Raw genomic sequence first — 26034 nt, forward strand, 5'->3', positions numbered from 1 at the left:
GTTTGGAATTTTGACTATAGCTCTCCCAGAGGAGCCACAGACTTGAGTCAAACCCCTTCCAATTCATATGCCTCCAAATAATACAAGTTAAAATCTTTGAGCTATGTTTATTCTGAGCCTCATAAAGTGGGTGGTCTCATTTTTTCTTCTCTACCCACAATTTAAATAAAATACATCTTTGATAGGTGTCTAAGATTAATCATCACCACCACCCTTCTCCTTCATTCTTTCCTGTGCTGAACAGCAATTAAGAACATAAGAAGAGATCTGCTGAATCAAATCATTGATCAATATTCATTGACCACCCACCTATGCAATGTCCTTTAAAAGGATCTCAAAACATCCATAGCATGATGACACAAGATTTCTTCACCATGTGAATACATGCGTGCATTCTTCACTTGGCAAAAAAATGTATCTGTTCCACTAGGGAAGGGAAGATAAAGATTAATTAGTTCCATAACACACATAAGAAGGTTTGGCCTAACTATTCATATTGGTTTAAATGGGATGCAGCGCAACAAACTTAAATCTAACATGCTGTGTCCCAACTTAGCAGTTTCATTCTTGGTCATTCTTGACCTTGTATGTTCTTGGTCATACAATGACCTTGGTCGTTCACAGACCTTGTATATGTTTTATCAAAAATCCAAAATGATAGTGATCTTCACAATTCTCTGCAATTCCGAACCCATTGTAAGTGGCTTGAATAGAAACTCTGTGCAGCCTCAACTGTTGATTTTAATAAACTTTTGAACCTTTTGTGTTTTCTATCAATAATTTTTAAGATTTATTTTATATTGTTGCAAACTGCTTAGAAGTTTGGTGGTTTTGGTTTTTTTACAAACAAATTTTATCTACATTTTATTAAATGTCTGGTTGTCTCTGTTTCCATAGATGGAGAATATTAGGAGACCTACCAGGTTTGCTTTTGGGTCAATGGCTCTAAAGGAATCCCCATCTCAGCTTGTCTGGTCTCCTTGAGGATCAGGTGGTCATTTGCTTTAATAACTAGAACACCAAACACTATGAACCCTACCTTCCACCCAACCACCCCCAAAAATCCCTGCTAAGACTGCAGAATTGATTTACTCTGTTCTTTTCCCTCTTGCCTTGAATTGTCTTGAGGTGGAGAAGAGCAGCCAGTGCCCAGGCTTCATATCCCTAAAGCTACAGCACAATACAAAATTATAACTCTGCTTTGATCCTTTGTTTTGAAAAATGAAAGCATTGTGTGAGTCACAATGTTCATGTCTTTAGGTTCCTTTGTTTCAACATTTGTATCTATGGCATCTGTGTTCTTTAATTATACACGAGTGACAAATGTCTGTTACTTGCTGCTCTCTATTACTGGGATCTACTGGTATTTCTCCTATGAACTTGGGAGCTCTAACTCAGTTGCTCACAATTTTGGGGGGCTGCAGCCTGTAAATCCTGTCAGCAGCACCAGCCCCCACTGTCCCTGGAATCTCAATGTCCTTGAAGAGGGTTGTCTTCAACATCCTTCCTTCCAGCTCACATTTGGTGCCTGAGGCAGAACAGCAAATGGCACCCCCTTCAAAAAAATATAAGCGAAGTTGCGTATTGCCAAGGTCAGCCAAGTTATTTTGACACCTGAGGCAAGAAAATCCCACAATTACCTCTCACTCACTCTGAGAGTAATAACAAATAACAATTTGCTGTCCTTTGGTGAGTCCCCAAATCTGCTTCCTGAGGCAGCTTCTCCCTCTGCCTAATGGCAGGGCCATCCCTGGGCCTCTGCAATCGGGCCTCAGCCTTCACTTCCACGTGATTGTTTCTGCCTCTCAAAGTCCTAGAAGTGAGGGGACCCAAGGTAGAGAAAGGCTGGTCCAGAGATAAATTATTACATTGGGTCTTCCTCCTGACCCAGCCAACCAAATGGTTGAGCTATTCCTGTTTGTTTAAAAAAGAAGGAAACAGCATGCTGAAACCGGCCTTCTTCACCTTTCTATACCAGTAGAACAAGGTGGCTACTGTCCTGCCTTGGCTACTCAGAAATTGTGAGATAAAAGTTTTGGGGTTGTGCAACCTTAGCAAGTCCACATCAGGCTTGTGTTGAGGGGCATAGCATATAGCACAGCATTTTATGTCCCTCTAGGAACAGTTTATTATGGTTGCCTTCAGTCACCTGGGACCCTCTACCCTCTACAACTTCAATCCTAAAAAAAGCTCAACAACTTTGGGGTAAAATTATAAAGAACAACAACCAACTTTGGTTGGCCCTTTGGTCAGCCCTTACGGCCCTTCACTTCATCAATTCTGACCCTTTTAAAAAAAGTTTGGACACCATTGTCTAGATGTTTTGGACTACAATTAGAGTGCAACTTCCTTTTAGCATCACATTTGAATTCATGCTAAATTTTCTCCAGATTGATACAATCAACCCTTCCTAATCTAGGCCCATGTACACGAAACTATATTTCCTTCATGTTCAAGTCTTCCCATATAGCCAATAATGGTTTCTTCAGGTGGACATTAGCTTTTGAATTATTTCCATGTATCGTTCTGTTGAAAGAATGGAACAATAGGGGGAAGGGGAGGGGAGTCTTTGCAACCTGCTGGTTTCTGCCTCAAACTCCAACATTAACTGCATGGCTTTGCACTCTTAGGAAGGAGATTGGCCCCAAGAAACAACCGAGATGCTTATCTGATGTGGCACTGAGGACAGTGTTCTGATGCTTTGTAACTGCAGGTTTAATTTAAGGACAAAGTTTTGCTCACTGTGAAATCTTTTCCTGTTCACCTGCCGCTGTCATACTGAGCAATTAAAGCACAGTACACTTCATTCCATGGGAAAAGCAAAGACAGAAGAGAATCATAGTTACAGTATTTCTGACCTAGCTAGGTCTCGATAAAAAATGTAGATTTGTTTATCCCAAATATCATTTAAATTTACCTTAAATGTGAACCTCGGTTTTTATAAATGGTTCCCATTTCCAATTAGCCAAATTAAACAGAGAGCAAAGAAAATTAGGATTAGGTAGATTTCATGTGGGGTAGGCTCACTAGTACATCTAGTTTTTGTGTGCAATCTGTTATAGTTATGTATGTATTTATACGTTACCCATCTGACTGGGTTGCCCCAGCAACTCTAGGTGTATCCCAACAAAAATTAGTAAAAACACAATAAAACACCACACACTAAAAACTTCCCTGAACAGGACTGCCTTCAGATGTCTTTTAAAAATCACATAGCTGTTTATCTTGAATCTTGAATATCATTCAATATGGACAACATTTCATGATCTGCCACTTTTCATGTTCTCTTTCAACATCCATTTAGTAGCCCTGTATGCACCAAAGCTTATTACTCAAACGTTTGTGCCACATTCACTCATACAACTATGACCCAATCCCTCTCTGACATTGGTCTCTGGCGTTTCAGAAAAGCCATGTAATCCAATTTAAATATATGTTAAGTGGAGTTATAACTTGCAACCTTGTTCCATTCAAAGGCAACAACATGAATAGGTCTTACTTTCTTGGGTTATGTTACATTGCACCTTAATTTCATGAAGTCCTCTGCAGAACTGGAAATACGTACAATTAGGAACTTGCAGCCTCGGGTCGTGTAGCCTTGGGTGAACCGGTGGAGATGGTGGCACGAAGCCTGAAGTTTGTGCCAAAGAGCAAATGTAAATCAAGCTTGGCATTGAGATGAACTTTCTGGGGAATCTGGCCAAATCTGGCAATAAATCCAAAAGGTAAAGCAAAGTCACTGTTGGGGAACAAACTACAAAGTAAATCTCAGGGAACGATCAAAGAAACATGGTGCAGCTACCTTGCTGAAATAAAGCAAGTGTGAGTCTGGCTTGTGATTGGATAGGAGACCACCCCTTGTAAAGTATATTGAACTCCTGAGATGATACATAAAACAAATATGCTATTAAGGGCCATCATGGCAACAAGCATGAATGCAAAAGCTGGTTTTTATGTTGTTGTTGTTGGTCATGAGAGGCAAAGGGGCATTTTTGAAATTGCTTAAGTCTAATTAATGCATGAAGGGGTTAAGACCATAGAGTAAGCTGTCCTGCCAGGCTTAGCTCACCTTGGGAAGGATTGGGTAATCAAGACTTTGTTCCCCTCCAGTCTACTTGATGAACTCAGTGTGTGCAGAGTTGGTCCAGTTTAGCTGCACGGCTCTCACAAGTCATTTGTGTGTTCCTATACTAACAATTTAGGAACTTTCACCACTTTGCATCTAAGTTACGTTTTATTGCCTGTGCAACTTTTTGGAAAAGCACATGAACCTGGCCTTTGAAGAGTTTGTAAGGAAGCCAATTTTTAATTTACCAAATGTGTGCTCTCTTCCTAGGCAGGGGAAAGAGGGAAGTTTTGGAACACACAAGGGCATATTTTAAAGGTCTAACAGCCTCTATTTTCCTCGCTTTACTTTGCTGCATATTTTGTGATGCTGAAACTCTGCTTGGGTTCTCTCAGCAAAGAGTGCTTGCCCCAAACTTGGATGGCATATCAGGAATTCTCCTTTTTATACCTTTTTAAAATTATTTGCACCGGCAGAAATGACGTTGGCTTTTGGATGGAGATGGAGGAAGGAACAGTGACCTATCCCCCCCCCACTGCGCTTGATCCCTTAATTTCATCTGGTGGGGTGAGGGAAGATTAGTTTAGCTGAGAACTCTCATTGTGGGAAAGGCAGGCTACCTGTCAACCAGTGCTTGGAGTGCTGCAGAATGCCCATGGGCACAGATAAAGCCCACAGATTAGCTAAATGGTATTTCTTATTTACCATTTTGAGAGAGATCAAGAACACTGCAAATCCCAAGAACACAGAAGTGATGAAATCAGGGAAGCAAAAGAGATAACCCCCCACCAAAACAAAAACCCCAAACCCACTGAACAATTAAGTCAAGTAACACAAAAGTATTTTATTCAGATGCGCATGGGGTGTGTGTGGATTTTTCACTATGTTTAATGCTTAAGAACCCTCAGTGTACAGTGGTACCTCGGGTTAAGTACTTACTTCATTCCAGAGGTCCGTTCTTAACCTGAAACTGTTCTTAACCTGAAGCACCACTTTAGCTAATGGGGCCCCCTGCTGCTGCTGCGCTGCCAGAGCACAATTTCTGTTCTCATCCTGAAGCAAAGTTCTTAACCTGAGGTACTATTTCTGGGTTAGCGGAGTCCGTAACCTGAAGCGTATGTAACCTGAAGCGTATGTAACCCGAGGTACCACTGTATTTGATGCATACAGGATAAAAGTCGTTGCCAGCTGTTTTCTGGCAGAGTTTCTGAACTTTTAACAGCTGTGTGGCAAGCAGGTTGATCCTCCCCTCCCCCACCTGCATTGTCAGGTTCCTTATTTGGACAATGTAGTCAAGCCTCCATTCTCAAGGAGTTTACATACTGGGGAAGTAACAGGAGGATTAAAGGGAGAAAAGAATAGGTCCCCTTGCCTTCTGCCCTACCAGTCCCAATGGGCACCAGCCACCATTGGTTGCTGGACTCCAACTCTCATCAGCCCCAGCCAGCACAGCCAACATCCCATCCACCAACATTTGGAGCACCAAAGGTTCCCACTCTACCGTACGGAAAACAGAAGTTTGGAGGAGAGTTGTGAAGGAAAGGAAAGAGGTGGCCCCAGGGGTGGTCAGAGGTGCTCTGTGAGAGGTCAAAATTTGGCAACCCACCACCTCTCACCTTCCGTTCTGCTCAATCCACTATGTCATAGTTGTGATGCCCTGCAGCACCCCCTAGGCTCGGCACCCAGTGCAGTGGGACCAATCCTGCTGCCCTAAACCCATCTCTGGGTGATCCAGTATTCCAGCTAAGGCAGGGAGTCCCACCCATGAGTTGGAGCAGGGAGGGCAACCAGAGAGAATGTGCAGAATCACTTTAAGGAAAAGGAAACCTTAATTGACTTGCGAGCCGTAGTCAAAGCAGGGAACGGCCAAGACACAGCCAGAGTTTCATCAGCTAAGGAGACAAAGATGGATCATGGGTGGATTTCTGCCAAGTTGGGCAGGAAGAGCACAACCTAGGCTGTGTACACATTTGCATTTACTCCGGCTCCAGTGATCTCCCAGGGCTGGTGTTTGAAGCCAAGTAAACATGGCAATAGGCATAATCCATCTGGACCCTGCAGTTCCTTGAGAAATACTGCTGTTTGATGCATTTCCCCTCAAACCAGCTTGCATATGAATTGAAAATGCAAGCGGAAGTTTGTAGATCTGAAACAACGGCTGCACATGCACAGATGACAGCTTCATTGAATAAGAGCTCAGGGAAGTTGTGGGCTGCAGGAAACCAATCAGGTAATTCACATGAGGTGATAACATCCTCACCCTCTCTCTGGTGTGTCCAGCAATGGGACTTGAAACACAGCAGGAGGCAACGACCTTGCTGTGTTTTAAGCTGCTGGTGTGTAAAAGGTTGAATGCGGGGAGCAAAGAAGATAAAAGAATCAAAGATGAAGCTGTGTGGGGGGTCCTGCTGGGGGTGAGTGCTGCTGTTGTTGTTAAGGGGTCAAGGAGAGCAAGCCTTGAGAGTAAATATAAGCAGTTCCATCTTGTCCATGTTGACTTTGAGTTGGTGATTAGACGTCAGTCCGGTTGTAGCATTCATCTGCAAGAATTCTCAGAATGGGTGGAGGATGGGGAGAGGCAGCAGTGGATGGATGTCATGGTGGAGCTACACCACCCACCTGCCCTCCATCCAGCTGAGTCACTGCAGCATATCAGGATGGAGATGTGGGTTGTGATAAGGGGCAGATATGTTGGCAGCGTCAATCAGGTGCTCCTGCCAGCATGTTTGCCACCACACTGACCTTGCCACTGCACCTCTTCCTGTCGCCACAACGTCAGTCAGATGGAGGTCAGGCACAACCCCATGATGCCACCCTCTGCTGAAGCTAGGCCATGGTCTGCCCCTACATCCCTGGTTCTACTCCCCATTGAGCAGGAAGATCTGAAGGAGGGGGGAATCTATGCATGTTTGGCTGAATATGCCTAGACTTCCTGTGTCATGAAAACCTTTCGGCATCACAGAATCAGCAGGGCGCCCACAGGAGTGGTCAGTAGTGTGTGTGTGTGTGTGTGAGAGAGAGAGAGAGAGAGAGCACACTTACAGATTCTCTCTTTGTGTACAGCATTTGGCATCACAGTGATGGATCTATGGGCACAGTCAGTTAAAACCTTTTTTAAAAAAAAAAGCAGAGGGCATGGGTTACAGTAACTTCTCATCATAGTGGGGGACCCATATAGACAATCCCTTAAAAATATATTTATTTATTTAAATGACAAATAGGAGATCTTGGGGCAAATGCTATGGATTAACCACCCCTGAAACAGTGAGAGAGCCAGCTAAGGCAAGGTTCACCAATCATTTTGGGCCAGTGGGCACCTTTTGAAATTTGAGAGAGTGCTGTGGGTGCCATTCACAAAATGGCTGCCATAGGAGTGTGGCGTAATATAATATGGCTACATAGGGGAGGGCATGGTATAGCACAAAATTAAGAGCATACAAACATGGTGATGCCCTGTGGTGCCCCGTAGTGTAAATCTCCCTGTGTTTTTCTCTGGCCATAAACCCATAGGTAGGATGAAGACTGCTGTAATTCTGTGTTCCCATTCCATGGAGCCTATCCAGGATATGGACTGCCATGGGGGGGGGGAGGGTCAAGAAGCAGGAGCAAGCTTGCAGTCCCCCCTGTCCTGCTCTCTGGAAAGGTCATCTGTCAGGATGACTGGGGCTGACTTAGTCCCACTGCCAGGCCTGAACCTAGATTGGAGCAGATCTAAGTAATCTGTGTCATCCACAAAATATGCAGCTGTCTCACCAGAACTCTCTCTTCCACCTTCCCCACAACTGAGTATTTGCAACTGGTCAATAGTTATTCCAATCCAAGGAATCTGGGGCTTTTTTCTTTCCTCCTAAGTCACTCTGTTGATCAAGAGAATAACCAGAGTTGATGAATGGGCATTATAGCTAGTCTGGAAAGTTGTGCAACAGAGAACTTTTCATGGAACAGTGTAAGAAATAAGCCAAGAGTTTAGGAGTGGGAGAAGCCGTAGGTGGAGACCACAGCGAGGAGGGAGTCAGCAGAAGTTGCAGAAGAGATAAGAGGGATAATGTTTCTGAGAAAGTCGGTGGACCGCAGGTCACAACAGGCGCAAGAAGCTGGAGTCACAAGGTAATGACCGGAGAGGAAAAATTCCATTAATAGAGCTAACACAGGGCAAGAGAAAACAAGATCAAATGAGTGAGTGGAGGAGTCACGCCAAGGCTGTAGGCCAAAGAAAATCAAAGAGAGGAGAGAAGCAGCAGTAACTATATTGGTGAGATTATCAGCATGAGCACTGAATTTATGCTTGTGCCTTTATTAAAGTTGCAGGAGTCTGCCAAAGAAAAAACCAAGCCAAACCTGGCAACTTCAGGCTCAAGCTTTCATCTTTACGGAACAAAATGTAACGTGTTTCTTGCCTGGCCTTTTAAGTTAGCTATTCCCAAGTTAAAACTGTGTAAAGCTTTTGTGATTCATGAACATCCAGATTCCTCTGGGCTGTGGCCTTTCATATCAAGCTGATATTATGCACCAGTCATTGCTACCCATGTCAAAACCTAGACCAGCATTTGAAACAGCAGCTACTCTTCTCTTCTAGTTTGCATGTTTACTTTGTAGCCTGACTGACATTTTCAATCTCTGTATTCAGGCCCTGGGTGGAAAGGCTTGATGAGATTTGTAGTCCAAAATATTTGGAGGGCACCAGTTTGGTGAAGGATGAGCTGGGCAGAGCCAAATTCCTCAGCAGGAGTGCATCCAGGGGCCTGAATACAGAGATTGAAAATGTCAGTCAGGCTACAAAGTAAACATGCAAACTAGAAATGGCTTTGGAAAATCAGAAGCTAACAAGCCGAAGAACAGTTTACAGGGGAGTGGTCATTTTTAACCCTGTCAGAAAGCAAAGCACCATGCATTCCTTGAGCTTTGTTGTTTGGGTAAGGTCAGAATGGTAGAATGAACAGGGTGTTGGATTTGGAACCGCACAATAAAGTTCAAATGAAGCCCAGCCATGAAACTCTCAGCTGTTGAACTGTGAGAGACAGACCAAGCCTTCCAAGAAAAGGATCCACAAACTATTTATTTGCTTAACCCTCCTTAATTGCCTGGCTGTGAGGATTAAATGGGATAAGGAATAGAGCTACCACTGTTTTTTTGTATTCCAAAGAGCTTGTGCCTGCAACAGCTGCCTTGACAGGCAGAAATTCAACTAGTGCTGTTTCCCTCCATTACAGTTCCTAGAATTGTCAGACTGTGTGGTGTGTATGTGTGTGTGTGGTCTTTAAACTATCAATCCAAAAGTCCCCAGTTTGAATCTCTCACCTCTGCAATGAACTCACTAGGTGGTTTTAAGGCAAGCCACTCGTCAGTTTCAGCTTCCCAATTTGTAAAATAGGAATAATAAGATGACATCACAGTAGAAAATAATAATTGATCTGAAGGGCTTTTGAATACTCTGTATGTTACACATATTAGGTATGTTATCATTATCACCATTAACTAGATGAAACTCTTGTCAGATTAGCACTTTTGCTAATCTCCCTCCATTGCAGGGTGTGAAATAGCACCTTCCAATTCAGAAAGGCTCTTGCAAACAACAGCAGCTGAGCTAGGAGGGCTTTCTGAGTCCCTTGCTTCTGTCTTTGAAGATAGTCAAGAGTTATATAGCCCTCTGGCTCTGCATAGGCATAGCAGAAGGCAGCGGTGATGCTATGAACAATGTTTTGAACTCCCTTTCATATAATACTTTCCCTCTTTGGCTGTTGTACAGGTTGTACCTCCTGGGTATATTCGCATGACTTCTTTTCCACAGTCAAGCATAGGAAAAAAGCTGCGTCTCGGCCAGCACGCTCGAAGTTTGTTTGATCTGTGCTGGGATGTAACTGTTTTTCTAACGGAGTCATGGCCTCGTCCAAGAAACAGGTGCAGATAGGAATTGCAGAATCTACTTACCAAAGTTATATAAAAGTTCAAAAACATGGGGGGGGGGACGTGGAGAAACGTTTGTTAAACCTGAGACAAGAGAGGAAATATCGGATAGTGCAGCCTGCATGAGAAAAACCCAGGGAATGGCCCGAGAACTGCCAAGGAAATTTATTTTGTTGTGCAATCAACCTGGACTTGATTATGAGCTAGTCTGAAAGCCATTCCCCAAGGCTGTATTTGTAGTTCTTTGCCTCCCCTTCTAGCCACAAAGGAAACAAGCAGCACAGAACTAGCAAATGAAGTGGAAAGCTGCATTCACAAGCCATCAGCTGGCTGATATATCATAGGGCTCCCTTGCCCACTTGGGTTTTATTATGCTGCCACATGCCTCACCATTGCATCACAATTGCCACCGCAGTGCTGCGAGTTCATTGCACTCAGGTTGTTGCTCTTGACTCGGTGCCTTTGGCTAAGCCACTCTGTGAATCCTTTTCCCAAAATGGGCAGGACTATCTTTCCTGTTAGCTCACGAAGATTCCGGCAAGGATCCTGCAGGACAGCTTGCAATTCGATGGGTAGAGCTTTTCTCAGCAGAGCAACATGGCAATGGGAAAAGGTTCTCATTCTGAATTACGTTTGTTGCATAACAGCTAAAAACATGGGAGTTCTGGGTTAGGAGACTTCTAAAGGGGAGGAATTCTGGGGTTGGCATGGAAGGCATAGTTCATAGGATGAGAGGAAGGTTGCTCTGGGCACTTATGGTTTCATTAGGATTATTATTTAGTAAGACAGTGGGTGGCATCTAACAGTTGCTATTTCAACAGATTCTCCCTTAAACTCTTGCAAAAAAAAAAAAGAGGGGGGCTCCAGAGAGTTGAAGATTCTTCCTGAACAGTGTAGGTGTCTGCAGGGAGAAATCATCAGCCTTCCATGAGTGGAAGTGTCAGGTGGATCAAAACACCTTCTACGAGGGCACCAATTAGATCCCACTCCTTTTTTCACCCGTGCCATTTCAAAGCTTTGCCTCTTCTTTTGCTTCCTCTTCTCCATAGAAGGAATGTAGCACCAACTCAAGTCCGGCCCAACATTTTGCTGCCTGACGTGAAGGACAAGATCTCCCTGCACCGCTGCCAACTGGTAACTGTATCTCACTTCAACACTGGTGATGGGATAGTGCCTTCTACAGCACCCAAAACAGCAGACTAGTTCAGGGGGGCTAAGACAGATCTCATAGCATGACTAGAGGAGGTCCTTAGGAAGGATAGCCAGGGGTGTGTGTGATTGTTGCTTCCACCCCACCTCCCAGCATGTGTCACCTGCGGTGGTTACTTCATTGGTAGGGGTGGCCCTGTATGAACAACATTACTCTGGATTAGCGTGGGAAGATAGTTTGCACAGAAAAGCTCAGACAAGCCTTGTCACCCAAGAAGGTATTATCACTTTCTTCATTAGGTCCCATTCCACATACAGCCCTTGCCCAAAATCCTGGTTCACCTCCACACTCCTCTTACACCCCACAAGCCTTTGAGTCCTACTGTGAAATACTGAGGGTGAGTAACTTCTACGCATTTCCGTGAAGCTAACTAATAAAACCAGCTTGGTGAGAGGTGACAGAATGGGATCAGAATACGAGTAATTAGTTTTACAAAATTTGCTTCCAGTGTCACTGTAGGAATGGCACTCTTTAACAGTTGTTAAATCCCATAATCCCTGCTGAGGATTTGGCCTGTTGAGTTTTATACTGCACCTCGTGCTTTTCATCTTGATGATCCTGGGGAATAGAAGGGAAGGAAGGGCATTTCTTCAGCGAAACCTGCCAATGCATCAGAGAAGCAAGTACCGGTATGAAACACAAACTGCAGACTAGGACAAAACTGAAATGGAGAGGAACAATTCATCCATTTTGCTGAAGCAAAGCAGGTCTGTGCCTGGTTAGGGTCTGGACAAGAAATCACTTGGCAGCCCCACATATACTTCATGACGCAAGAAAGGTGGAAATAAATCTACCAAATTATATTTGGCAATAAAAACTAATAAAGCACAGAAGGAAAGCATCCAGGGAGAGAGCACTGGATCTTACCTGGCTAAAGCCCTCTAAACATGGCAGCTCTGTGTGAACATCTGTTGGAAAACAGATCAAACTGAACAGCTTAATGCCAGGGATATTTTTTATCACTGCATAGGTTTCTGTTCAGTGCAGAAGGAGCTGTTCAAGACAACCATGAAATGGTTAATATTAGGGGTGTTCATACATTACATTCAACCAGTGTATAGTCCTTTGTACCTGTGTACACAAATACTGTACATTCGGTACAGTTATGCACATGTAACATTCAATGAGTCTGTCAGGTCAGAGGCATTTCTGGGGAAATGAGGGCAGCAGGCTGCAGCACTTTAGAGCAGCCTTTCTCAAATTTGGGTCCCCAGATGTTGTTGGACTACAACTCCCATCATCCCTGACCGCTGGTCTTGATAGCTAGGGACGATGGGAGCTGTAGTTTGGGGACCCAATTTGAGAAAGGCTGCTTTAGCGTGTCTGCTGTTCCTGCTGGTTTTTTCTCTCTCCCCACCCTTCTGCATTTATCTGCTGTTCACTCTCTGGCATCTTTTGGACCCCCTTGGGCTCCAAAATCCACACCAGACAGAGCCATAGTGGGTTGGCAGGGAGCAGAACAGCCCTGCCAACCCCTCCAACATTTTGCTTAGTGGGCAAAATATTTGGGCATGTGGGTAGACAAGACACAGCCAAAAAGGGGGGGGGACCAACAGTAGGCCCCACATGTGCAAACATGCATGTACTTCAAATCACTAGCAGGGAGTTACAACTCAGGCAGCGATTCTGCCTTTTCAAAGACCTAACAGGGACTTGGGACCGCAATCCTATATGCAATCTGGGGGTAAGTCCCACTGAACATGACAAGCCTTAAAGGATTGTGCTGCTGGTGTAGTTTGGTTCTGGTGTCTAAATCCAGTTTGGGGAGGTTGTGGAAAGTTCCCAAAATGGACCATGAGAATTGCTACTATAATGTAAAACAAGAATACCCCCACCAAAAGACAAAAACAACCCAAGATGCCCCATAGAGAGGATATAAATTACCAGGCAGCCGATGAAACTGGAAGCCACTGTTTTAATGTAAGTGACTAGGCTCCTCCAAGGCAAATCAGAGATTATGGATATCAGACACAGCCGAGGTCCTGTGCGTGTTGTTATCATAAGAGTAACAAAAAAGGAGAAAGGAATTTACGGTAAACAATGAAAGCTCTGTACCAGGCAAGGCAGGTACTGCCAAGTAACCACACCTTAAACCTATGGCAAACACAATGAAATGCCTGATTGTTTAAAACAAATCTGGTACGAAATAATTAGAATATTAAGTTGCTGGCCTCTTTCTACATCTCGGAGTTGGAGGTGCAATTTAATGGGGGGGTCTAGTTATGTGTGCAAGAAGTGGGGGAATCAAGGGAAGCATTGTTTGCCTGTCTACCTAGGAAACATGAAGACTGTATCTTATCATTTTTGTGCTCTCCGGTTTTCTCATAAGTATAGATGACAGAGAAAAAGCTGCATTTTCACCTGTAAGCCCTCAACATATAGGATGCATTTATATGCATTATACACTACACGCTGCTATTTTGCAAGTTTTTTCTGACCACTGTTCCTCCCCCCCCCCTTCTTTGGATGAAGATGTAATTTAGTAGGCTTGATAATCTACGAAAAGGCTCGTTTTTGTCAGCCTCTAAGCACATTTTAACTAGATGTTTGTAGCTCAGAAACTCATTCACAACTCAGGTTAACCTTTCAGGATCTTTGGGAGACTTTCAGCTTTGAAACCTAAGGCAAAGGTCAGGAAAAAGCAACCTAGAAACTGATTCTCAATTTCTGGAGTTTAAATAAGTGAATCAGGAGCATGCAAAACACTTAGGACATGGTGCATTTAGGCAAACCTGGCAAGGTGTCTCACAGGATAATTTGCCATTGGCTGACGTAGCCTAACCCTTCCCAGGAGACTGCCTCTTCACAGCTGAGTGCTTTGCCCCTGAACATTATCCAAGTTATGCTTTATTAATCAGACCGTTTTCGTTGAGATTATGTTAATTACTTGGCAGATTAGGTGCTTATCTCAGAGAGTCACACTATAATCATTTACCAGGGTCTGAGCCTTTAGTGTAGAAAGCCTTGCCCTTCGGAACTCCTTGCCAATAGAGGCTCAGTAGGAGTCGTCCATATTCACTTGCAGACATCTTCTGTATTATTCAGACAGGCCTTTTGAACCCAAGATTCTTTGCCAACCAGCTTTTACTGATGTGTTTTGTTGTGTTTATTGTAATCCTGTGCTTTTAGCCTGTATACTGCATTGCAATATTTTATATGAAAGTATGTTTTAAATGTTTAAATAAACAAGCAGTACTATATGTATCCTTGTGTGTGGTCTGAGTGCAGAAGGCTGGAAAGGAAATATTACGCTATTTTTCATAAGTTGATTGAATTCACTAGGTCAAGGAAATTGCATTTGCCCTGCTTATGTGCTATGGTACTTAATAATAAACATTTTAATTTTAAACGTTACACCAAGTTTGTATGTTCTGGCCTCCAAAAGATTTCACATGCATAGTATATAAACTACAGGTTTACTGCCTTATACTTCTGCAGTTGTGAAGACCATATATTTTCGACTGTGTATATGCTAACATATAGCAACATGAAGAAAACATCATAATGTTCCCAGTAATATTTTGAAAGTCAAAAAGTCAGTAGAGGAGCAAAACATATCACATAATTTTATTAACACAGTATCAACAAAATAATAGAACAAGGAAAACTTCAAATATATAATTTCTTCCCATCTTAGTCACTTGGGGTAACAATGTTCTAACAAAATAAATTATCTCTTATTTCATAGAATACACAGGCTCATTATCAGTCTTTCCTAATCAGATGTTTATCACACAAAATATTTATTTCTGAATGTGTGCACGTATGTGCAAAAAACTATAAAGATTTGGCAGTATTACTCCCTTCCTGAGGCTATTCAAGAATGGAGTAGCGGTTTTTTTAAACAAAACTTCTTCCATGGTCTACAAAATACTCACTTCTCAAGAACAAACTCAATAGCTAGAAAAAAATATTTCATACTTTCTTCATGCTAATGTGGATCAACACTGACTCCAGAACAGTCCAATATAGAGATTAATTGCTTTATTGTGCATTTCCCAGATTTAATTTGTTTACAGTGGCAACAAAGCTATAAGAGCAAGGAGAGTTCACACTGAACTAATCTGGCACAATTCTTCCTCAAACACTGTTTATACTTTTATAGAATAATCTTCCTACTGAAGGTAAACAGACTGATGAGAGTCCGTTTTGGAGTAATGTGATTATTAAGGTTCTACCATTAACATCTGAAGGATGTATATTCTGGATCTTATACAGATAGGCTATGCAATCATGGGAATGTTTAAGGCGTCATAAAAGTTACACTGTAAAATACTTGCCATTAGAATCTAATTTAATATTAAAACCAGGCAACAAGAAAAATTATAATATTTAAACAACTTCCATTATTTTCATCCAGCTGTTCACTCTAGCAATTGAGTAGAATACCTGAAATAATCTCCCAATAAGAGTAACTAATGAGACAACAGTAGCTGATTACCACCAAAAATGGAAGGGGTGGCTTCCAACCTAAATTTCTCACTGGTACTATCATTTTGCAGAGGATTACCATTTAGTTAAGAAACTAACGGTTTGATTCTTTTATACGTAAGGATCCCTGTTTCAACCAATGTTTTATAAATACTAGCAAAGGTGTTTTATTTCTTGTTAACTTTAAGTATATTTGCATTGATGGCATTCATATTGTGCAGCTATTTTAAATTTTTAAGTAAACTGCAAGTAAATTATTTTCCTTTAATGTGTACACACTGTACAGCTGAGAAGCCACTATAACCCAGTCTTTAAAGTTCTATTGTCATGCTGCATAGCTTACTTCAATATCAAAATAGAAAGGTGGAGAAGCTAGCAAACTAGCCTGAAATCTGTCAGCATATGCTAAAACATTTATAGGCAGCTTCCTAATACTAAGTCAGACCATCAAGCTCAGTTCTCTCTAAACTGGCAACAGATCTCCAAAGTTTTAGTTGCACACAGAGATACCAGGAATTGAGCATGGGGCATTTTGCATAAACTGCATGTGCTCTGTCACTGAGCTACAGCTGAGAATCTGTAGAAATGACTAAGATTTTTACTATTCATTTAAGTTATTTATATACTGCTTAATCACCAAGGTTTCTAAGTGGTATACATGAAGAATTTTGTTTTATGAAAACCAGAGCACAATGTATTGGAGCATATTCTTGTCTGTCTAGTTCTGGGATAGAGAATCTGCGCTGGCTGCCCTTGCCCCTTTCAGCTAGCATGGCCAATGCTTTAGTGATGATGCAGTACATCATCATCTGGGAGGGCCATCCTGGTCTGGGCGGAGTGGGCAGGGTTTTCTGTCGCCTGACATTATGCTTACTTTGCAAGGCTATGGAATATTTTCAGTGAATGGTGTGGGTCATATAATGCAGGAAGAGCCCTACCAGATCACACCAACAGGCCGTATAATTCCATATCCTGTTTTTAATAGTAGCCAGGTAGGTCTGTGCGGAGCCCACAAAAAGGCCTCAACGCAGTAGTCCTCTCCTTTTATTTTGCACCGAAATAACTGGTGCTCTCTGCCACACTGTCAGGAGAGGCTCCACATTGGTGAAATGGCCTAATAGCTGTTGATAGTCCTCTGTTCCAGGAATTTATCAAATCTTCATTTAAAGAGATCCAAGCTAGAGGACATCATCACATCTCGTAGATGATGCAGTGAGTGTGTTATGTTAAGGGATGACTTTCAGAAACATGAAACTTAAGGGAGGAAAACGAAGTTACATAAATTTACAGTGGTAAAAATATTTCCCTACCTGCAGCTTCCCCCAAAAGATCACTGTCCCCGTTGCCAGTGCAATTCTAGAATGCAATTCAAGGAATACTTTCTATTAGAATTCAGTCTGGACAAGATTATATATGCTTATGAATGTGTACTGCCAAAGAGTCTTACTAGGTTAACAGGACTTCCTTGGAGTGAAGTGTATTAACTGAGTAGGATAGACGACCAAAACAATAATTGCCATAAGGAAATGTGATCCATTACTCCGAAATGGAGGAGAAATGGATATGTGGAATTCACTGATAACATCAACTCACCAGAATACAAAACAAATATAATTCTACCAAAAAAAGTAAATAAGTGGAATTTTACCAAGTCACATACAGTTAGCCAATGGATATTGCCCACTGCTAAGATATAATAAGCAGAACAAGTTAAGAAATAAGCAAAAACATCTAATTGCCAAAAGCAACGAATCTCTAAATTTTGCATTTAATTTTTTTCATCACTTGATACTAAGTAATATGAACAGACATGAGGCACAGTTCACAAATCCTATTGTGCTGACATACCATTGCTCCAGCATGTCTCGGCCTTGCATAGCATACAACTGTGAGTAAGTCTGCCCTGTATGAACTATGGCACATTCCTTGTACTTAGCCATTCCAAGACATGTGGGTTTCATGCTGCAGCAGTAAGAAAAACTCACATAGATACTAGTGCCAAGGCACCCACAAGTCAGTTCAGGCAGACCACACACACCAAACCCCATGAACTAACACTACAGGGAGTTATATAACCCACACTGCCACATAGTCTGAGGGCAATACAGTACCCACCAATGCTGTTGAAATGATTGGAGTAGCTGCAAAGATTCCCAGTCGGGGAACATACCTCCATTCCTTCAACACCAGGTTTGGACCAATGGCAACTACTGGGGTATGCACTGCTGTTTTGGGGGGCCAAATAAAAAGGCAAATTGGGATGGTGTGGGGGACTCCCCTACTCCCTGAGTCGAAGCATGGTGTAATTCCCACCCCTTCAGTTTGATCAGGGCACCAACAAAGCCACAGAGCCGCTTTGTTTCTGTGCCAGTACAACTCTATCTTTTCCTGTATATCTCTATGCTTCTCTCGGTCCAAGGGCTTTGCAAGACGTGAAAGGGTCGAAAATGTTGTCTGCAAAGCACAGCATTGGGTGTGTGTTTTTTCCAAAAATAAATAAGTAAAACATTTCATCTTAGGGGTTTTAAAAAGTGTACTTTGCTCTGCTTTAATAAGAACAAAATCAACAACCCAGAGCTCTTTAGAACTCTGCAAGCAGCATTCTAGGCTCAACATTGTAAAGTATATTAGAGACCTGTGCAGGTCTACTGGGAAGCCTATAAAGCCTGTTGGAGGTCACAAACAATCGTCAGGAAAAAGGCTGATGTGAAGCTGCGAAGGTCTTTTAAAAATGTACATGCTAGTATATGCACCATTTGGCAACCTCTTAATTATTTTAAGGTAAGAAAAAGACAAGATCCCCTGGGGTTATGGAGAAACGTACATTCTTTTTACTTCCCCACAAAAAGCACCTGGAATTTGTCTGCAATTTGGCAGGCCTAATTCACTCTGGAGGCACTTCTGTGCCTATAAACTTAATCCACTCTGTCCAAAAGGGAAACATTTTATCTGTTTTTAGATTCCCCATTATAGTGAATGGGGAACACAGACTTTCATTTTATACTGACTGGCTCAGGAGCCAAACTGCAGATTGTAGTGGAGAAGTACACAGTGTGATTCAGCCATGGTTCAGAATTTTGAAAACAGCAACACAGATAACAGATATCTTGGGACCTGTGCACAAACTCCAAGCAACTACTGCAGAGCGGCTGAGATGCAGGCTTCAGGAAACAGGCAGGGAGTCCAGTGGCGTAGCGTGGGGGGTGCAGGGGGGGCCGGCCGCACCGGGCGCAACATCTGGGGGTTAGGGTTAGGGGGCGCAAATCCACGGGTTAGGGGGCGCAAATTACTTGCCTTGCCCCGGGTGCTGTCAACCCACGCTACGCCACTGAGGGAGTCAACACCCAATGGTAGTTTGTAGAAGGAGATGTGTGTGGGTTGCAAAACCACAGTGGGTTGCAAAAGCACACTAGTGTTGCATCCAGAAATGGTCAGTAATCGCAAAGTTGATTTAAAAAAAAACACACAGATAATGTACATAAGGAATACAGAGCTTTGTAGATGCTGCTTTCATTTATTCTAAAACTAGAAAGACTTTAAAGATCAGAGATATGTAAAAAGTGATAATCCAGGATGAAGGTAAATATAAGCAAATTTTCTAGACATATATACTATTTAAATATCCCACCCTAATGCATATAAATCAAGAATTATTGGAATAAATAAGTGTTAACAGTAAGAGAGAGATGGAATTTGACTGAGGCATTCTTGAAGGGTCGGTGGGAAAACAAGTTCAATTTCATAGGCATAAGGTTTGACATTCAGATTGTGTACCTTCTTCATTTGCAAGGTAAACTGGTGCAAGAAATGCAAAAGAAACATGGCAGTCACTTTTCCCAAATGATGTTGCCTTAGTGAAAAAAGCTTCTGCCAATATATTGTGCGGTTAAAGGTACTTGAAGCAAAAATTCTGTTACAGAATTTCATAAGACAGTGACAGGTCGGAGCTGCTCCAACTGAGTTTCCAGTGCAGTTCGTTCTTTGTGAACTTCCTAGATCATGCAAACAAACAAACAAACAAACAAACAACAATTAGAATATAGCCCTTAAAGGCATAAATGCATAAAAACAATCATGTCTTAAGATGCAGACTTATAAAATCCACTTTTACAATCACTCCATAATTAATATACTTATAGCACTCACGCCCATGTAAACTGATGTTACAACACTACAGACTTTACACTCAATTAGTGGCTTGGTGCAGCAAGTATTGCCTAAATGTCCCATTGACATTCCCCTATGCCCTGAATGCAGGGCCTGGGATCCTCTTTCAGTTTAAATCTGGGTGCTTAAGGAATTAAACACAACAGTGTATTAAAGTACACAAAGCTTCCAGAAGATGGCTTATTTGAGATGCCACAAACATTAGGCTAGCTCTCGCCAACTGATTTGCCCAACATTATTCCGAACTCTGTCATAATACTAATGTCTACAGCCAGCGGTAACGAGTTAAAGGGGTCACCTCTACACAAGCAATCTTGGAGCAGTGGCTATGAGAGACATCCAGTTAGTCAATCACTGGCCTTATTTTACTAACCACCATTAATTTGAATCTTTTTTCTTTCAACTCATACAAATATAAAATTCACTGACTGCCAAGCACCTCACTGAGATCATTTTGTCACCGCTTGGCAGAAAAGCCAGAACTACCTTTTCTGTTCCAAGATTACAAAGAAGGTGGGATGGGTGGGGAGAAGAAAGCTGGCTCCAGAGTTCTACAGCAGATTTCTACTCACAAATGGGGCGGTCTGGGATACTGGCTTCCATTTCCCTCTGCAGTCCCCTAAAAATCTGATCTAGATGGTTGAGGGGGAACCCTGGAGCAGCATGGGGCTGAAGGGGAATGGTGGAGGGATTGGCTAAAATCTGTACTTTAGCTTCTGCTGGATCCAAGCTCCTTCCATTTGTGAAAGGGCGCTTTGGGGTTTAACTCGCAGCCCCCACAGCTTAGAGTGCAAGTGATCCTGCTGCTCTCATATTTCAAGATTGGAGAGAGGGAATTTGCCTCGGCAAGGTGCACACACTTTGGTTTGCTTCCTGTATTTAACAGTGTAGATGGAGGCATATGACATAGGCTTCAGAGAGCTTCACGACACGTCTAAGCATAGATCCCTACTTGAAGTGTCGTCCTTACCTTCAGCTGTTGCTGGAGTTCACTGTTCAACCGAGCTAGGACCACGTTCGCTTCTTTATTTTTACGGATAGCTGTCTGAATAGCTTTCTTCTGTTTTGAAGACTGTCTGCCGGAGAGTAAAGACAAACCACTTTCAGAAAATGTATCACAGGGCCTTCCTGCTGTTTGGTAAAAAGGGATGCATTATGATACTTACACCTGAGACTAATTAAAATCAAAATGGGAGGGGGGGAGGAAATGCATTTACAAAAGAGAGTTGCTATGCAGAAATAAATATTTATGAAATCAGGACATTCAATAAGAGATCATGATCTTGTGGAAATCAGAAATGTAAGGAAGAAATTGTAGAGAATTGTAGAGTTGGAAGGGACCCTGAGGATCATCTAGTTAAACCCACTGCAATGCAAGGATATGTAGCGGTACCATACGGGGATCGAACCCCCAACCTTGACGTTATCAGCACCATACTGTAACCAACTGGCTATCCAGGCATTTTAATAGCCCTATCTGTAGGCCAGAATTCATTTACTATGTTAACCTGGCTCAATTTCCTCATTAAAGCTTATTTCCCTATATACCACTGAACAGAGATCAGCTCAAATGGAGGGATCTCCAGTCTAACACTGCCAATTTCATGGACAGTTGACCTCCTACTACATGACCTGACATGGACAATGGCACGCTTTTATGGATCAACACAGCTGTCCCCTATATATTAAGGGGGAAACTCACCTTAATAGGTCTAAAGACAGCACCTGTGTTTAACTTTCAGTACAAACAGTCATAAATACATTTTTCTGTTTAGTATAAAGAATGAGAAATATATTTTAAAATGTAAGAAGAGCCCTGTTGGATCAGATCAAAGGTCCATCTGGTCCAGCACTCTATCCCCACAGCTGCCAGTTAGATCAAAGAATCTAGTTCAACCTCCTGCAATGCAGGAATCTCAGCTAAAGCATCCATGACAGGTGGTCATCCAACCTCTGCTTAAAAACCTCCAAGGAAGGAGAGTCCACAACCTCCCGAGGGAGTCCGTTCCACCGTTGAACAGCTCTTACTAGAAGCATCTTATTAGATGTTTGTGGGAAACCTAGAAGCAGGACCCTACTTTTCAAAGTACAATAATCTATTTGAAGTCCTCTGCTACTCGCCTTCACCAGAAATAAATAGCCATCATGACTACTGATATTATCTTTGGTTTTTAAAAAGCAAGTTTTTTGGTTTTTTGTTTTACTAGCATATCTGCACCTACTAGTATTTCCCCTATGGAAACCTTATTAAGAACATTTGTATACAGATATGTTTGCTGCCCCCCTTATTAGTTAATATTTTCATGGTTTTTTCCACCTGAGAGATAGAGGTAGTTTGCATGTTACAAAGCAGTAGTAAAAGCATAAATAAAACTCATTTGTACTCCCCTGCTTCTTTGTAGCATGCAAGAGACCAAAGTTATGATGTCACAAGGTAAAACAGAATTTCCAGTATGAGTCTTTAGATTTTGTACATCCATCTGTTCTACTTTTTTTTTAGTGAATATGTTAGCAATTTTCATCTTGAGAGAAAACCAAGAAACTGGAAAAACAGGGGAAATATAGGCTAGATAAGCAGAATTGTTCCTGAGAGAAGCCTTTTATGATTTTCTGCAAGGTGTTAGCAGCTCTTAAATGACAACGTGATCAAAGGCAGATACATTTGTTTTAAAAACAGCACAAAGTCCATGTGAAAAAAGTGGAGTTAGCTTTCCCACTCTCTAAAAAGAGAGGTGACAATTTGATCTTTGGAAGAGAATCCCAATGATTTTTCCAAAAAATCTTCCCCCTGCTTCTTCACTGCCCTCCGCCATATCCTTCAACACTCTAGCTGAGGAAAACAAAAATATGCTTATTTGACTGATAAGTAAGCTTCAGTCATTTACTGTTCTCAAAATAGGACTAATTTGTTATGCCAGCAGCAAATGCATCTGTTTTGAAAGAGTCAATTAGGCTCTACAAACAACACTAATACTTTCAGTTCACTTAAAAACTCTTAGGAAGAGTTCCAGCCTTCCACATTACTTGCCAGAAATGCATACTTCAGAAGGGTGTGGCTTTATACCACCACTTTTCAGGTACTACATGGGATTAGAAAACTTAAAATAAAAATAAAAAATGGCTGCATGGATTCAATGGCCAGGCAGTTATTCCTTCACTGTACTGGTTCCAAAACACATTTCAACAGCCCTCAAAATCATGGAGCCAGAAGACTAGAACAGGTATCAAAGTTCATCTATTCAGTCTCTTGCCATACACTAGGATTTTCCGACTACATCTCTCCATAGATTAACTGTCCCTTTCCAGATTCCCGCCCCTGCCCACCCCTAATCCACAGAAGAGTATTTCAGAAGACTAGATGTCTTTTTCAGCGAGTCTGCATGCTCTAAGTACTAAGAAAAAACAAGTGAGTTGCATAAGCTGTGTCAGCATCTGGTGGTTGTGAATTGCCCAAACAAAATTATTTTCAAACTTCACATCTGGAAGACAGTGGAAGGAAGGGCAGCTCACTTGCACTTTTTCCACATTCATTTTTTTTAGAATGCTTTATATCCCTCCATGTTGGCACAAAGCCCTCTCCCCAATTTCTCATAAAAGTCAGCCTTTTTACTTTGGGATTGTATGGTGGGATTTGATGGCAGGCAAGGAAGGGGCTACACTTTTCGTGGGAGAAAGTTCCTGGTTCTCTAGCGTCTGGCTTTCAGGCCGGAATTTCCTGCGAATCGGTTTTGATGGTGGCTGAGTAAGCAACACCTCCTGTGGGGGAAAAAAAGAGAGCAATGATTAAAATAACTATTGATGATTCATTAGGAAAACAACACAGCCATCAGAATCTCAGTAACAATTTTTTTCAGACCCAAAAGGTATTGTTTATTTTGGCTCTGTCTATCCTCATTCCCTAGACCACTTTAATTTATCGTTTTTTGACAGAATTACAAGCCTGGTAGATGAAGGGAACGCAGTGGATGTAGCCTACCTTGATTTCAGCAAGGCATTTGACAAGGTGCCCCATGATATTCTTGTAAAGAAGCTGGTAAAATGCGGTCTTGACTATGCTACCACTCAGTGGATTTGTAACTGGCTGACTGACCGAACCCAAAGGGTGCTCATCAATGGTTCCTCTTCATCCTGGAGAAGAGTGACTAGTGGGGTGCCACAGGGTTCTGTCTTGGGCCCGGTCTTATTCAACATCTTTATCAACGACTTGGATTATGGACTCAAGGGCATCCTGATCAAATTTGCAGATGACACCAAACTGGGAGGGGTGGCTAACACCCCAGAGGACAGGATCACACTTCAAAACGACCTTGACAGATTAGAGAACTGGGCAAAAATAAACAAGATGAATTTTAACAGGGAGAAATGTAAAGTATTGCACTTGGGCAAAAAAAATGAGAGGCACAAATACAAGATGGGTGACACCTGGCTTGAGAGCAGTACATGTGAAAAGGATCTAGGAGTCTTGGTTGACCACAAACTTGACATGAGCCAACAGTGTGACGCGGCAGCTAAAAAAGCCAATGCAATTCTGGGCTGCATCAATAGGAGTATAGCATCTAGATCAAGGGAAGTAATAGTGCCACTGTATTCTGCTCTGGTCAGACCACACCTGGAGTACTGTGTCCAGTTCTGGGCACCACAATTCAAGAAGGACACTGACAAACTGGAACGTGTCCAGAGGAGGGCAACCAAAATGGTCAAAGGCCTGGAAATGATGCCTTATGAGGAACGGCTAAGGGAGCTGGGCATGTTTAGCCTGGAGAAGAGGAGGTTAAGGGGTGATATGATAGCCATGTTCAAATATATAAAAGGATGTCACATAGAGGAGGGAGAAAGGTTGTTTTCTGCTGCTCCGGAGAAGCGGACACGGAGCAATGGATCCAAACTACAAGAAAGAAGATTCCACCTAAACATTAGGAAGAACTTCCTGACAGTAAGAGCTGTTCGACAGTGGAATTTGCTGCCAAGGAGTGTGGTGGAGTCTCCTACTTTGGAGGTCTTTAAGCAGAGGCTTGACAACCATATGTCAGGAGTGCTCTGATGGTGTTTCCTGCTTGGCAGGGGGTTGGACTCGATGGCCCTTGTGGTCTCTTCCAACTCTATGATTCTATGATTCTATCTCTGTTATGGCATCATCTCTTAGGAACTAGTACCTTCATACCTGGAGTTCCTCAGGAATTAAAAGAAACCAAAAAATCAGTGCAGCTTGAGAGGTTCCATTCGCTATGTTGATTCAAAATGGCATCCAAACTTTATCTAAACATAGATGAAAGTTTGCTCCTTGGTTTCCGGAACCATTGTGCAAAATTTAGCTGCAATTGGTGCAGTTCTGAAAATTGCAGTCTGCCATCTAGATTCAAAATGACACCTAATTGTAGCCATAATACACACAAACAACAACAACAACAACCCATCCTGCTTCTTGATCTCAGAAACCAGCATGTAAAATCTGGCTACAACAGGGGTCTGCAACCTTTAAGACAAAAAGAGCCACTTGGACCCGTTTCCAAAGGGGAAAAAAAACTGGGAGCCGCAAAACTCGTCATTATAAAAATAACTTTTTTGTCACCTTTTTATTATTTCTTCGTTTGACCCCTCAGAATTACTCCTCCTCATAGAAATAAACGTTAAATTAACAAGTTACCTTTTTGTGTGTGTGTGTTCTTCACTCCCCTTCAAAACAGTGACCAGCGTACATGCCCCCTTTCAATGCAGTGACCAGCGTACATGCCCCTTACAATGTAGCGGGCGGGAAGGTGACGTCGGGACGGTGGGTGACTAACGCATGCACCGCCCCCATGCGACGTCACAGCCAGTACAGCGCCCGCCACAGTGGGGAGTGTCGGAGCGCACAATGCGCCTCCTCCCCTCGCTAGTATCCGCCCCGGAGCCGCAGCAAAGGTGTAAAAGAGCCACATGTGGCTCCGGATCCACGGGTTGCAGACCCCTGGGCTACAATATCTTAAAGAGTTGTCCAAACTATAGCAAACAGATAAACAACTTTCCATAATACATTCAATGGAAACATAGTTGATGACATAAAAACCCTAACTTTGTAGGTTGAATTTTAACTACTGTATTTTCTGTATCAGTAGAGATATAGTGTAAACCAATACAGTATATATGCATTGACAGTATATACAGTAGCCCATGCATTGACAACTAAAACAAGACTTAGAGCTGAAAGGGGGGGGGATACATCTTACAGTATAACATTGCGTTTTTTCAGCTGATCAGGTTTTTATATGGTCAATCT

General features: G+C 42.4%; 1 protein-coding gene and 1 long non-coding RNA gene across 3 annotated transcripts in view; one reads left to right on the forward strand and one right to left on the reverse strand.

Annotated features, from left to right (window-relative positions):
- LOC309531450 overlaps positions 1–23073 on the forward strand; it is a 64312-nt gene extending 41239 nt beyond the window's left edge. The window contains exon 4 of the long non-coding RNA XR_014219320.1: positions 21663–23073. This is a non-coding gene — a long non-coding RNA (uncharacterized lncRNA). The remainder of the gene's footprint in view (positions 1–21662) is intronic.
- REPS2 (RALBP1 associated Eps domain containing 2) overlaps positions 19098–26034 on the reverse strand; it is an 83361-nt gene continuing 76424 nt past the window's right edge. For both annotated transcript variants that reach the window (XM_082220872.1, XM_082220871.1), the window contains 3 exons: positions 23389–23534; positions 20749–20854; positions 19098–19603 (listed from right to left, as the gene is read on the reverse strand). In XM_082220872.1, the coding sequence (XP_082076998.1) occupies positions 19535–19603; positions 20749–20854; positions 23389–23534 (321 nt within the window). In that variant the 3' untranslated portion in view covers positions 19098–19534. The remainder of the gene's footprint in view (positions 19604–20748; positions 20855–23388; positions 23535–26034) is intronic.

This window comes from Podarcis vaucheri, assembly GCF_965113315.1.
Source record: "Podarcis vaucheri genome assembly, chromosome: 4".
Classification (NCBI taxonomy): Eukaryota; Metazoa; Chordata; class Lepidosauria; order Squamata; family Lacertidae; genus Podarcis; species Podarcis vaucheri.